Source organism: Onychostruthus taczanowskii, unplaced genomic scaffold (assembly GCF_017590055.1).
Source record: "Onychostruthus taczanowskii isolate IOZ18803 unplaced genomic scaffold, ASM1759005v1 scaffold3, whole genome shotgun sequence".
Lineage (NCBI taxonomy): Eukaryota > Metazoa > Chordata > Aves > Passeriformes > Passeridae > Onychostruthus > Onychostruthus taczanowskii.
In genome coordinates, this window is record NW_024500349.1 from 12588268 (window position 1) to 12604345 (window position 16078).

The 16078-nt window shown below is 38.4% G+C and overlaps 1 protein-coding gene across 15 annotated transcripts in view; it reads right to left on the reverse strand.

Moving 5' to 3' along the window:
- Positions 1 to 16078, reverse strand: part of PARD3 (par-3 family cell polarity regulator) — a 442615-nt gene that overhangs the window by 257281 nt on the left and 169256 nt on the right. For all 15 annotated transcript variants that reach the window (XR_005952971.1, XM_041408608.1, XM_041408607.1 and 12 more), the window contains exon 4: positions 6924 to 7102. Coding sequence is in view for 14 of the 15 variants with exons in the window: in XM_041408608.1 (XP_041264542.1) it covers positions 6924 to 7102 (179 nt within the window). In the remaining variant the exon portion in view is untranslated. The remainder of the gene's footprint in view (positions 1 to 6923; positions 7103 to 16078) is intronic.

The window sequence follows — 16078 nt, forward strand, 5'->3', positions numbered from 1 at the left end:
GGGTTTTTTTAACTTACTCAATCTTTTATCAACCTACACTTTCAGGACCAGTCTTTCACCCTCAAACCAAGGTAGAGCTGCAAAAACGTAAAAAATTAAAACCAATAGAGACAAATACTTAAACAAATGGGAATTTACAAAGTGCACCCTCACTTAGAAAAATGGCAGTGGAAAAGTCTCCAACTATCCTATACCACATACTTGAGAGCTTTCAATTTTCAGTATAGCTTTCAGTGGCTCTCAGAGAGGTGCTGTACACCGCATTTACTGAAGTGGAAAGACAAACAACCTGTGCACATTGCACCACTCCTGTATCACGAGTAAGAGACTCGCTCACCCTCACCCTCCTTGCACCCCCAGCTCATGATGCAGCACCGAGTCCCCTCAGCTATGGAGCAGGCATTGCTCACCCAGACACTGCTCACCCATCACCTGGAGTGAGACATGGCATGGCACAGCACTGGGACACAAATACACATCCTTCCTACATTACTGATGCAAAACAAAGGCAATGTGTTTAACAGACCTGCTCAGCCTGAGAGCAGAAGTGGAAAAATTTCAGCAGCTCTCAGATCTTGCACTGATATCTTTAGAGGGGCAGAGAGGAGATTTGACAGATGGGCATCTACAAATGGATGACTTGGAGCAAAAGAAGATAAAACAACAAAGGAGATAGAGAAAATTACACCTTCGCTTTGGATTTATTTGTTTTGTTGTTGGCTTTTTGCCTGCTTAACATGTGGTCATGACTGACTTTTGAATGCCAACAGCTGAATCCTGTCCACGTACACAGCGCTCAGCTAATGGAACAGCATAGCATCAATTGATGCACACTGGCTGTTACCTCTGTGCACTAGGCAAGGATTTTCCACTCTGTGTCTATTATTCCCAATCTGCTGGTGATGATAAGAAACATTGTATTTGTTTTCACATTTTGAAAGTCAGGAATTTTGAGCTCCTTCATAGAGTTTTCATTGCACTGAAATATCACCAGCTACTGTACTAAAGACAGACAATTCTTCATGGTATTCATGAAAGCACCTGAGGCAGAGGGCACATGAAGAAACACACATTATTCCATCAAAACATAAGAAAACAACTTTTCTTATTCCGAGAATGATTGAACACTGGAAGAAGTTGCTCAGAAAGGTGGTGCAGGCTCCATCCTTGGAGATGTATATTCTCAAAACCTGGCTGGACCCAGACCTGAGTAGCCTGCCCTAGCTGCCCCTGCTTCGACCAGGCAGGCTGAACTCAACAGTCTCCAGAGGTACCTTCCAACCTCAGCTGAACTGTTGTTCTGTGAAAGTCATGAATTTTACACACTACCCAGGACAAAAACAACACATAAAGTGGTGATTTCATATTGCGCTCTCTTTGGGTACAATTCCTCTTAACTATTTAATCACCATGTAACAAGCTGCCAGCAACAAGTTATTATCACAAAGGAGGAAAACTGATGCATGTAACTTCTGTTTTCTTGACTTTCCATAAATGTATCTCCTGTAACATTTTACATATTAAAACACTTTATTTCACCACCTGTGGATGACCCATGCTCATTCTCTCTTCCTCTCAGTCTCTGCAAAACCACATCTGAAATTACAAAACTCATGACCATCCCATTGAAAAGCAAAAAAAAAAAAAAGCCCTGCTCAAATATACCTGGATGAAGAAATATTCATGGCTATTGAATACCTCAAAACTTCTGTTTAAAACATTGCATTTTTAGGTTAGAAGTAGGAAGATGTATTTATCATGTAGGGATTTAAAGCCTCTCATGACAGAGATGCCAGGCTCTTTGCAGATATTCTGAACTTCTCCTTAGTAGAATTACAGCACTTCATCAATACTGCTCACCAGGTACACACAGTACCTCTCCTATGAAGCAGTCAAAACCAGAGACTAAGGCTCCCAAGAAACACCAGCAACTATTTGGTCTCAGGCTCCCAGAATGATGCCCAGTCTTTTAGTCCACAGCCTTCCCCAGTTAATCTAATAGATTTACACTCTGCCATTTAGACTTCCTGACTACAAAATGATACCAACACACAATTTTAATACTGAGCCCTTCAATCCTCTGAATTATACTTAATTTCTAGTGAAATACCATGTCTTTGGTGACAGTGACAAAACAATTGTCACTAAGTTGTGTTCAAAAGGACTTCAAGGTAAATTAAACTAATTTTCACTTTAAATTTGATTTTGAAACTGAAATACCATTGTTGTTGAAGCTTTTCAAAATAAGTACGCATGCTTTTCTTTTATCTAAACGTTTCATTGGAGAATTTTTTTTCATTCTGTTTACAAAGAGGATTAGAAAGGATTGCATCTTTCACATAAATATAAAACCCTGCAACCCGGCAATCTGAAAATTTGTACTCATCACAAACCCACAGTCTCAACCCACAGGAACAGCAAAACTACCTGCAATAGGAGATGTGGGAAACACAATCTGTTTTGCAGGTAAGGTCACTGATGCTAGATGAGACTTGGAGCACTCACGTGAAGTTTCAAATTATTTCTCTGCAGTTTATAGAGCCCAAAAAAATTAGCTTTCCAAGTAGGAAGAAAGCATATCCTAGAAAGAATTATTATTCCTACAAGGCACAGTGATATTCCACCTCAAAATATATATATGGGCAAACCCATTTAACAACAAATAAGCAAAAAATTTGGCTGTTGACTAAACAGCAAAGACAAAAAGCAAAGGAAAAAAGCAATTACAAAATGATGCACCAAGTACACTGAGTTATGTGCTTGCTTTGCTGATCCATCCCACAGAGCACTTTGAGTGCCATTTGCTTTGCTGCAGGTGGGTGAACCCAACAGCCAGAGGCACAGAAGCCCACGCACAAACATTTTTCTCCCCCTTGAGCTCTGCTTTTTAACCTACATTTTCAATTCTTTCTGCTGTACCAATGTTGTTATCTCTGACAGGGCAATATATGAATCAAAATCACAGAAAAGTCACAGTGGGAAATTTGTCATAAGCCTGTTATCCACAGTGTATCCCTACATTAAGCAAGGCAGGTTAACTAGATAAGGCTTCAGTCTTTCAGAGAAGCAGGATCAAGGCAGGTAACTAATTTGCAATGATAAGCTGTTCCTCACCACAAATGAAATTGCAAATTTAAAAAACCACACTGAAAATATATGGGATAATTAATTCACAGTTGTTGTAAGATGCAACATAACTGGTTGTTGCATTCATACTCTTCCAATACTGTAACACAATATCTAAGGGGAAAGAAACATGATTTCCATTAATGCAGCTCACATCTATTAAGGACAGCTCATTGAGCCAACAGGTTTTGGTACTGAGTTATTAAGAATGTGATTCAAATCAACAGATATTCAGAAAACAACAATATCAAAAAGGATTGTACTGCAATGGAAAAAAGCACGTATGATATGCGTCAGCTTTGTACAATCTCTTCACCTGTACAGTTCAATTCAATTCAAACAAAATTACACCTTGCAAATCAGGTATTACTCCAGGCCTCTGAGAACAGATTTCTACTTACTGATTTCTTCTTTTTTCATTAGAATGGCTCAAGGAAGCAAGAGACAGGATTAAGTCAAGTTATGAGTCACTAGCTAATACAGACATGTCTCTCGCACACACAAAAGTATCTAAAAATGGTTTTAACATTCAATTTCAAAAAAATTAATCCCAAGAAGGAAATTTACCAACTAGAGGTGATCAGGAGCCAATTTTGTGACTATTTCACAGATCAGAAGACCTATTAATTAGGTTGAAACCATTCATGGGAAGGATTAGGTCAGGAATTACCTAGCTAAGTACAGTTAACAGCACTACAACAGCTTGTAAATAATCAATAATTGTGCAAATAAATTAGTACCTTGGAACAAAAAAACACTTGGTTGCCAGTTTCTCTTACAGGTGAAAAACACAGAAAGTAGAAATTACGTGGGATTCCAGTTCTAAGGATACAGAATGTATTATGATATCCTGATAATAAAAAGATGTTTCTTTACGAGATTATTTGAAAAATGGATGAGAACGTATGCTCAGTTTAGGGCAAGGATTTCATATCACATCATCCTACTTAATATAACAGAAATGCATCTCAAGTTCAACACCCATCCAAATCTTTGCAGGACCAACTCAGGCCCTTCCAAAGCATACTCTTGTTTCTCCCTGGTCATTCTCTTCTTAGGGACACAGGAGATCTGGTGTCTCATTTCATTTATCCCAGTAACTACAGGCAGCACTACAGTTACAATAGCAGGATCCTTCAACCAGCCCATATTTTTACTCTTCCCCAGCACCCTTTTCCCTTTCTGTTTGCCCAGAACTACTGGCATATGTCCTGGCTCCTCACAGGCTTCTGTGCATGGCAGCACTCTCACCCCTTCATTTCATCTCAGTTTGGGCATCTGCCCATTTTCCTGCCATTCCAAATTCTTCATACCCAAAGTGAAACAAACACCAATAAGATGTCCTCTCTCATTTGTCCCTGAGAAATAAATCCCTTCTGCCAAACACATGCAGCTTCCCTTGTGCTAATTCCTCCAAAAATTGGACAGGGTTTCTACCTGTCAATTATTTCTCTTTAGAGGTGACGGGCTGAAAGTAATGTCACTTCTTGGAGTCAGTAGGTGGATGAAGCTTTTGGCAACTCTCCCAGAAACCCTTTTCATGTTTCTGCAAGATACTGCTGGGGCAAAGTTGCTAATCTACAACTGTGCTGCAAATCTCAGCCCAAGAACATATGTTCTTGTGCTGTCAAGAAAGAGAACTGCAGTGAAAACATTACATAGTGCCAACCACTCACAAAAGATATATGGGTGCTCAGGCTCAATGCACTGAGCAGAAAATTAAGACTGTTCTCATTGCTTTTCTCAAAATGTCTGTGTCGTCTATAATCAATGAAACAGTCTGGAACAAAGCACAGCCATCTCTTTGTTATCCGAGTAGCTCAAGAAAACAACCTAATGTAAGAAAAGAGGACTTGTTATAGCTCAAATAACACAAATACATTTGTAAAAATTCATTGTCAGTACTTTGGTAAGGGATTGGTGACAGGGACTTCAAAAATGCCACCATTTAGAAGAATAATACAAATGAAATTGTTGCTAATACTGTGAAAGGAAATGAGAGTTCTTAACACTTGTTCCTAATAGAAATAGGATTGGCTACAAAATCTTGACTCACATGAAGAAATCAAGACTGAAAACAGAAAAAAATCAGTCTAGCATAAATGAACTCAGGATTAATTCATAATACACATCACATAAGCAATTATTTAATTCCATGTGTTTACTGCAATTTACCTATTAAAAATAGTGATCTGTTCTATTCAAATGATCAATATACACAGTGTTCAAAAACTATAAAACAATTTATCAGCATCTATTGCACTAACTAATGTAACTTCAGTTCCTTCCAATCTTCTTGATTTAATGTTCTCTGGTGCCTGCCTTCCCATCCCTACATGAGATCATGTGCATTCCTTTCCAATTTGGTCACCGTGCTCCAATAGACATGAAATATTTTCATAAAAATCAAGAGTAAATACATGCTGAACAACTAATGATGAGACTAGTGTGAAAGATTAGCTGCTGTTCAATTCTCTCCAATTTCTGCTAACTTCAGACACTCAAAGAAATCTGATTATGCTGTGCATAGCCCTTCATATCTGTGCTTGTGGAGTAACGAAGTGTCGTCTCATTATCATTTCAGAAAAAATGAACAGAAAATGTTAATACTTCAAATGGATTAGATTATCATTTTTCTTCTATGAATCACAGTAGTATAAAACACATATTTACAAACAGGCACACAGTTCTGAGCCACACCAGTGCAAGTGATGGAAAACATACTATTACCTGCCTGAAATCCTGATCAAACAGAAATTTAATGATACCAAGTTAAACTGGCACCTCTGCATGAAGAGGGACCTCAATGCCTATGAGCACTGAGATTTTACAGATTCTTTTGAAATGACCAAAGGCCCACTGAAATAGTTTGCTTCATTAGCAGTGTATAAAGACTTCTTTATTTGGGGTGTGTGAGTCCTGACTGCTGATACTTAGTTTGCATTTATACTACACAGAGTTAACAGGAATGAGGGGAAAAAAATAAAAGCTATAATAAGCTGCATATTTTCCAAGAGGACTTTGTGTAGTCAGAATGGCAACCAAAATTGCAACATTCTTTTAAAATTACTCATTTCTATTAGAAAATATACATTTTTTCCTTTTGAGTTTGTCTGCAAGTTTCCATCACAATTATGGGCAATGTGGGATCTGTACAAAAGGGCATGATTCTTCCAATTTTTTTAATATTGCACTGAGAAGAGTGCTTCTCACTGACTTCTCTAGCAAATAATGCAATTCATGGAGAGATACTGAAATCATATTGAATAAATGAAGGAAAAAATATACTACATTTCACTGTTTTATGTTTAAGACTGCTATCATGGAGAGAAATCATTTGCCATTTGTGTTTTGTATTACTTCACTAGAGCCACAATTACTTTTTGTACAAAAAGTACAAATTAGCAATGCTGGGTTAGCAAGACAAACCAGACCAGCTGTGGGCATGAAGATTATTCACTGACATTAGGCCTTCTACAGAGATGAGTAAAAATTATTACAGACATGGCCTACTAACATTAAGAAAAAGTTGAAAAATAAAAACTTTGCAGAATAGTGAGTAATCATAGATTCAACTACAGCTAATGGGAAAAATCAAGTTTTCAGAGTCGCTGCTGTGGTTATCACCGAGAGTCTGGGAAGGGCAGGACACGTGTGACCCAAACTCTTCACTGCTGCTGACAGGGTTTGGTGGACAAGGTCAGAAAACACAAGTTGAAACCAGGAGCAGATGAGAGAAGCAGAAAACAATTCATGCACATTTGTAATTTATTTACTGAAGTGGGAGAGAAATATACCTTTCTTTCATGAGCACTGGGCACACCAGGGGCATTCTGTTTGAGGAAACCCGCTGTTGTGGACCACCTGGTAGGGTTCTTCCGAGAAGGCTCTTCTGAAGGAAAATTTGTGTCACTCACAGAGGTTGAGAGGCCAATGAGTGCAGGGTCACTACTGCGTCGGACATGGAGAGGCATATCTGAAAGAATAAAAGAGACAGTAAATAAACATTGACTAGATTTAAAATGTTTCTGACAAAGAAAAAATATTTTTTCAAGCTCTGGAAGGGTGGCTGCGACCAAATGTGGTTTCACAGAGTATGGAGTTATTGACCTCAGCACAGCTCCTCAAGGACAAGGTCTGTTCCCTCAAAACCACAGCCTTGCTGCTTGGCTGCACAAGGAGAAAAGGAAGGGAAAACCAAGCCCTTTGAAGCAAGCACAGCTCAGTGGCCTTCCAAGTACAAAGCTATCTGTTGGGTGTCGTGCAAAATAAAAAGATGCAACATGAGCTTGAACAACCAGGAGGTTAAGGTGACATATAGGCATTTTAAAGAGCAAGCAGGCAAAGCCTGGTGGCAAAGCAAAGGGTAGCCTTGGATGACGTGTCCCCCATCCCACTGCCAGGGCTGCAGCCTGGGCACTGCTAGCACAGCGTGCTGCCAGGAAGCTGCAGGCCAGCCAAGGCAGCCTCCTGACCTTCTAAAATATACTCTGCATTTCCTTCTCAAAACTTATGGAAGAGACTGTTTTCTACTCTGCATTCTTCCATTGCCTCTTCCTGACAGCTCAAGCAAGATCTGTGCTGATTAACCCTGATTCCCTCAACCTTCCAGCTGACATGACTGACAGGAGAAAAATATTTCATTAGTAAAAAATGATGCAGCAGGAAGGTACACTGATTGGAAAGAGATATGCTTTCTTAATATATGTAGAGGTCACATCCATTCTGGAAACTTTAATGGCACATTAAAGTTAGTTTCTTTTGAAATACAACTTAATTTTTTCCAATTTCATTTATTATCCTACAGCAAATACCCACACATCTATCCTCTCCTTGTCCAAACAGAAGTTTCACTGCCTGAATTTGTGACCTCTTAGTACTCTCCCACTCAGCATCAGAACAGAGAGGCTGTGATTTATCAGTTTTATTTCTCTTTATTGCAGCACTAAGAACTCTGAATGCAAAGTGCAAAGGAAAAAGGTGAAAGCGATGGCACCTAAGCAGTTGAGTCAGTGGGAAAGGCACAATGGGCAACTGCTGAGAATAAAAACCAGGACTAGGTTTTAATGCTTCAATGAAACAGTTCCCAAGGAAACTGAGGGTGCATGTCTGGCAATACCAACAGGAAAACACAGTGACAGGAGTTGTTTGTTAAATGACTTGTCTCAATCTCGACAATAGCTTCATGTTAATGCTACACTTAGTATTAGAGAATCTTATTTTGCAGGACATTATGAATACACTGAAAAATACAGTAAGTCATGCCACACAATGAAAACCTGTGAGTTTTTTTAAATCCACAAGGACTCCTGCTGCTGGGATATAAACAAGTGTTACATGACCAAACACCAAAACAGTCAATCTATTTCATGTTCATTCTGGTAAACAAGAATAACAAAGAATTAATGTTTTTCCTCCATAACTGTTGTACTATTCATCTTTGCTTTCAATTTTTTTTTTATTTTTAGTTTTTATAACAAAAGGTAATTTCCAGCAAATAAAACACTTTATTTTCTAAATATGTACACACTTATTTATAGATATATATGTAAGTGTATAATGGAACTAGAATTAATTAAAGGAATACTTCATGAAAGATTACTAATTATGAAGGAAATATTGATGAGCAGAGTTAAGTCTACTAAGAATTTGATCTCTCAGTACATACTCATAGACTCTAATAGAGGGTCTTTCTTTGATTGCCTTGTTTTCAACTACTTCAGCTTTCCTGAAGCAGCTGAAGGCAAAGCATCTCCTTTCCCCCTCGATGACAAACACACACACAGTGCCCTATGAAACCTCAGGAGACCTCTGAGCAGAGGTGGCTCAGCTGCAGCCCCAGCCAATGCCCCGGCACCGGATGAAGTGACGCCTTCCCAGCGGTGCTGTGCTGCTGGCACAGCCCCCAACACGCTTTCTCCTTTATTAGATCAGCCTGAGCCAAAAAGGAGCTCTGAGGTATGTAATGCCACTTAAGAAAAATACCAATCTATATTTGTTTCAAGCAGCAGCCCGTGCATATTATCATGTTTGCCTTCACTACCCACCCCACAACAGAGAATTACAATTTTCAAACATGACTTCACTTGCTCCTTATGCTTGTATGTCTATATATAAGCACGGTGATAGCAAAATGTTCTTGTATTTTTACACTTCTTCTTCAAATTGTTTGACAAAACAAAAGTTCAGTTGGGTGAACTTGTGTAAGAAAAGAAGCCAAACTGCCAACAAAGAAAGAAAGGAAATCAAACTAGCATTTCTGGAGAGGAGCAAGCCATTATTGCTGCGTTGGCTTTTGCTTTGTAGTGAAAACCTGACAGTTTGCAGAATGGTGAGTACAGACTTCAAAACACAGGTAGTCAATTATACAATGGAATGCCCAAATATTAATATGCTCTGGAGAGAACATTAACATGAGAAGCTTCTCTACAAAATCTACTCACAGATAAGCCACCTTCAGTATGACTAGTTTCATTTCAATAAGTTTAGCTATTAAGATATTTTCAGATGTTTACTGAACATTTCATCAAATCTTTTTTTAAAAGGGTATTCTGTCAATATGAAGATACAAATGATCTCTTCTAGTCTCTTCTTATGGAAATGGTTCCATGTGTATGGAGAAGTGATTTGTTTTACAAAGCAAACTTCTTTTTTGCAATAAAGTGACTTATAGAAGACAAAAAAATTGAGTTTGTTGCATCTGCCTATTTTCCAAGTTAACAAGAGACTTAAACATATGGCATTATTTTTTTTTATTACCGGAAGGGGGCAGGCACACAGAGCTGGCTCTAACACTTGCTGCTTGCCAGTGGTCAATAGGTCTTAATCTAAGAAGTAAATCTTGTTCACACTATGTTAACCACAAGCTGAAACATCATGTCCTTCATTCTCTTCAATTCTGTTTACTCTCCATTAAAACAACAACATAAAAGAATATATTGAACAGATTTTTTTAACCAATATATTGTTAGTTACAATACTCTAGTTTAGAGAATTTGACTAGAATGTATAGATTTGAAGAGGATATACTTTGAAATATTAAAAGGAAAATCAAAGGAAAAGAACTTAATAATTAAACCACAAGATAAAGTACGCATGGGACCGATGCAATGTCACTGATTCCAGGATGATGGCTGATACTGTTTGAAGTCTGTGGTTTCTTTGAAGAGTGGATAAAACAGCAATGAACTCTAATCACAAGGCTTCAAATTCTCTGTGGCACTAATGCACTGTAAATATTGATTTGCTTCTGCAGCTAAGGTGCCTTTTAAATAAGCACTTGAAATGGTAAATCTAATAATGAATTACAGGAAGTTTTAAAAGTCTAAGGAAAAAAGAAAAATTAAATAAAAAATCCTGAAAGTTACACTAACGCAGCTCTTGAGTCACATTCAAGGACTTGAAGTATTCAAGCAAGAGTCAACTTCAGAAAGAATTATGTTGACAGAGTATCCTATTAAGTTAAGTATATAGCCAGAATTCTGCTAGAAGATGGTTATTTGTAGGATAGATCCAAGCTGTATAACAAAATGCTCACATTCATAATCATGAAATTCTGACTGGAAGTCTCATTTTATTAAAAGCAACAGCAGTTTCACTATAAATTATAAAAACAGCCAATATACATTTTATAACCATCTGTAAAAGTAAAGAACGCAGAGTTGTACCTTCCTTTCCTGCCAGCAATTCCATTTTTATTTTAAAAGGGTCATCACCTTCTCTGATTTTCAAATATGCTCACGAGCAAAAGTATTGGAGGATCTGGGAAATTTCATCCATAAAGCTGAGCATGTCGCCCTGCATGCAGGCACTCAGCACAATGGATGGTGGTCCCCCAGAGCAGAGCTAATAGATACCTTCCCATCCCAATTTCCTCCTGGATGTCAGCTTGGAGGGCATGACTAGAAAAATACATAGTTATATTTATATAGAATGGCCAAGATAATTTTACTCTGTGAAGGTTTCAGCTCCCCAGTGCCACTGCAGTTTGTGCAATTTGGTGTGCAGTGGATTTAAGGCACAGAAACGAAAAAAATCATCTCAGAGTCATTTCTGGCCATCTCACACAGACCATCAGGCTCATGACAGATGAAAGAGCGGAAGAGGATTTTTTTTTCCTCTCCATACTCTAGGAGACATCTCTGGGAAAATGATAAATCAGTGAAACCAAAAAACTCTGTGGGAAAGAGTAGCTTTTAACCAAAAAGCTGCTCAGGTTTGACAGAGTTCCTGAAAGTGATCCCATAGATACATATGTACATCAGGGTGCACTGTATACACAAGACACACACAGATCCTACGTCAGCATCAAAAAACCACTCTGGGGATGGGAGACAGCAATTGAACAGCTTTGCTGTCTCCACCACCCATCCAGCTCATCATTCCGTTCAAATCCTCATCTGGAGCCCAAGAGAAAGGATAAATCAGGGTCATCCTGGGGCTGAGGAAAGCAGAACTGCTTCTTTCAGCTTGAAGTACTTGGAACTACAAGTTAAGGGTTTGTCTGTATTTAATTGAAATATCTCTTTAAAAATATTTAGATTAGCCTTGAGTTGACTCCAGCACAGCTCCTGGAGTTCTGGTTCCAATTTCAGTAGGTTCAGTTCATCTCCTTGTTTCATTCAGTTGGACACAGCAAGAGCCAAACACCTGCTATGACATTCAAAAGCTCAAATCCCCATATCAGTTCAACTTTCATATTTGGAAACACCTAAAGACAAGGTGATGGTAACTTCCAAAGACCACCAAGGCTGTTGTAGACCTGATTATGGATAGAAGAAAAATAGTTGGAGGCAAAACCCAGCTGACTGTGAACTTATCTACAGACTCGATTAAACCCTAGCAGCAGCTAACATAAGCCAGGACTTCTCTACAAGATTAACAAAACAGAGCAAATCAAATGTAGATATCTTGAATTAGAAATTAAAGGGGAAAAAAAAGCCCTTAAGCCATTTCAAGAGGTGAAGAACCACTGCTGGAAAAACAGCACCATCTGTCCTGCAGAAGAAAACAGGCACACTATGGGAGAGATGTGAGCTGGGAGGGATACAAAACAGGAGCACTGCAAAGTTACTACCCATTGTAGGTGCTTTCAGAAACATACTTCTGAAATATTTTTCTCCCTCCTGGAATCCAATAAAAAAAAATTCAGCATTTCTGAATGTCAAAATGCCCAGAATTTGTTTATTTGTATTATTCTCCCCAAGTCTATCCTCCTGTCACTAGTTACCCCCCTCCCCTTAAAAAACTCTCTTTTCATATGTCACAGACCTCTCCAATCTCCCCTAAACAGTGCTACACAGCACATAACCTTTGCCTCTTGTAAGTCACTATTGCTGTTCACTTTTGTAAATATTATTCCAGTCTTAACTTGTTCAGAAGGCACCCTGAATAGTGTATTTCTTTTAGGAAATACCCTCAGTGCTGTTTAAATCCTCCCTGTCATCTTTGAACTTTGATGCTAATACATAGTCAGCAGTAATCATATTTGGGTATTTTATTGTCATGGTATCAACCCAGAACATCCAAAGCAATCCTGAAACGTCTTCTGTAGTCTTGCTTCAGCATCTGTCTCAATAATTAAAGTTCAGTTTAGATCAATGTTCTTATACATTATCTTCTATTTATTCAGGCTGAATCAAACTGTATTCAGTTGTGTAGTACTGTTGGGTTATATATATCTTTCCCTCATTCATGCTATTCTATTTTCCCAGTCTATTAACATCTAGAAATTTAATTAACATACTATTTACAGTACTGATTCTCTCAGATTTAAAGATGTTAAATAAAACCAAAAGTGACAAGAAGCCTCATGAAATCCTATTGGACAACAATCTCTAGACTAAGATTGCCTCCAAAATTTAAGATTTCTATGCTGATTTTTAATCCATGAAGGGTTTATGGTCACATTTCAAGACACTTAAATTTCTATCAAATGCTTCAACATTTGCAAATACTACATGAATTACATAGCATTCACCTGCAAATGCCAAGTATTTTGTATTCATGGCTTTCCCTTTCAGAATTACAAGAAAGGTGACATAGTTTAGATAATTAGCATTTCTCTACTTGAAAATATGTTTATGCGTAAAAAGATCAACTTCTAAATTACAATTTCTACATTCAGAACTCTTGGTTAAATAACAAGACTTCCACAGCTCTTACAGAGAAAAAAAAATCATTGTTTCACACAATTCCAGATATTTATAACTACTTCATGTAGAAACCAACTGGTTTTAGTTGTTTTTCTAGCAATTCATCGTCAAACAACAGCTTATGTACTTCTCGCAGACATATTTTCAATGTTATCAAACATTCTCTGTTTTCTTGTATCTTTAGTTTTAAAATGGCACATTTATAATCATTTGCACATTAAAGCATGACAAGTCACCATTGGCCTCTTTTCCTCCCACCACTGCCCCACGCAGTTGGAGCTCTGGCAGGCGGCCACACCAGAGGCTGGGCCACAGCACTAAAAACACAGCGTGGTCTGGCAGATGGCAGAAGAATGCAGCAGGTTGTGTCCCCAGCCATCACATAAATGCAGAGAAAAATGCACTTGGCTGGGTAAAACACACCAACAGAAGCCCACTGCATGCTAGCACACCTTTAAGAAACATAGGACATTATGTTGGCATGCCTATGATCAAAACTGGAAGAATGGATAACAGAAAAGAACACAAGCAAGCCACAAAAAAAAGAAATCTTGTTACAAAGCAGAAGAAAGAAGAAAAGTCTTTACTTTCCTGGTATAATTTTCAGTTTCTTTTAATAGAACCTAAGTTTCTCATTTCCCCAAACATGACTGCTCAATGACTTTGAAATTCAGAAATAAAAAAACAACCTGCCACAGTTATATTTTAATAATGAGGTAATGTTAAATCCTTATCTTGAAAGGCCTTTAAAATAACAATCTTCCTTCTCTTTCTCTAATATTCTTTTTTCTTACTTTTGAATACTAGGATCCAGGAAGAAAATTATGATTGCACCCTGAAACTCAATTTACTTAGACACTGACTTTTAAAGCTAATTAGAGAAAGATCTTTAAAACTGAAATTAAAATTTAATTACCTTCACCCTCTCCGTCTCTTTTCTCTGGGCTCTTTTCTAAAATGCAAATATCTTTATATGCCAAAAGAAAAGACAAAAATGTCAGATTTCACAAATGTTCTACTCATCTCTGTCAAAAAAATTGTATTTCAGTATATTTTAATGAGCTACAGTCTCAGGGTTTTGGGTACATTCTTCATGATTTCCTTAAAACATGCTGTATTACCTCTTTACCTATTTTCATGCTGCTACTACTACTATGTAAGAAAAATGCACTTCTAGTCTCCCAGATGCCAAAATTTTTGCAAAAAATTTATGTCTTACTTTTTCAAACAGTTGTGTGACAGCAGGAAACATCATCAACTTTGTTGCTGTTGAAGTTATTTTGCTTTCATTAGAGATCATACCTTGCTAATAATACTGTGATTGATATTTAGTTATGTTTTAATGAAGACACTGTATTACACATCTTCATTCATTCTGCAGTGCAAGCCAGAGTTTACAGTGACAGGAACAAATTCCTGGCTGCTTTGAGTTGATTAAACTTCAGCACTCTGAGACACAGGAAGGAAGCTGGCAGATATTTTTCTTACCACAATTTTGAAACATCCCCTGAAACTTAATGGAAAAATTCCTCCTGTTACTAAACATAATGCAGTGCTATGAAAACTCTTGATTGTTTATGGTCTAAATGCTTTGGATGGGCTCAGAAAAGAAGGAAGATGTTTGCAACATTTTCCTGGATAGAAGAGAAAAAATACAGATGCAACAATCAGATTTACATTGTAACTTGAAGAGCTCAGTTGGGAACAAGGAATGTTAAAATGTTTATAATACGAAGTACAGTTCTTTCATCAGTAAGTTTCAGTCAGAGAAAACCTGCTGTGGTTGTCAATGCCATGACCCCTTTCTGGTCCCCAGGCCACCACTGTGCTTTTATGTGAGGAGGGAAAGGGGTGGGGAGAAGAGCAGTACCCTGCAGCACCAGATATTAGGGGTTCTAACTAACCCCTTGTTAGTCTAGGGCCATTTCTGACTTACCAGAGAATAAAGTTTCTTTCAACATCAGTTGCCAACACAGCCTCGTACATCACTGCGTGACCTCATGTGTGAAGTGAGAACTCCTATGTGGATCCTTTGCAGATGCCAAAGAGTTAAACATGCTTAATTGCAATTCAGCAGCTATGTGTGTAATTAGCAAGAGATTTGTCACTAACACAAGTCCTTACAAAGCTAGAATCTCCCTTCTTCCCTACTCTCTATCAAAAAAAAACCCCTAATGCCTCATCCACTGGCTCATGAATTACATCACAAATTGGCAGAGCAGTAGAGACCTGCACTGCCCAGAGGGCTTCAGAGCCTGCAGGCTGTCCATCAGCTTTCCCTCTGTGGGAACTGCCCAGTGGAGGAAACCCTACACACCAGCCACTCTCTGGGAAGGAAATGAAAACCTGCACATTTCTACCAATGGTCAGAATGGGAAAAAAAACCCCAAAACTTATGAACTAGTAAGACATCACAACAGCACCATCACTAAACAGTCTGGTGGTACACAGGGTATGGTAAATTAAGGGGGGAAGTTGGGATCCTACTGGTGTCCAAATTACGGGAACTGTGAACAAGCTACGTGTGATGGTTTTTTACTCAGTTATTTTTGAAGCAGTAAGGGAAGAGGTATTTCTTTGCCAGTCATCAGATGAATGTTCAGTCTTTGGAGGTGTCTAGCTCTTAATCTGCTACTTTTCCATGTTTGTGTGGAGCAGTTCCTTGCCACTGAGCAGGAACTTGGCACCCTCCTTCTCAGGCTGGGGTGAGCATGGCTGGCTCCAGCCTTGCTACACTGCAGAGAAGTTCAGGAGTAATCAAGAATTAAGCTGGGGGGGGGGGGGGGGGGGGTTTGAAA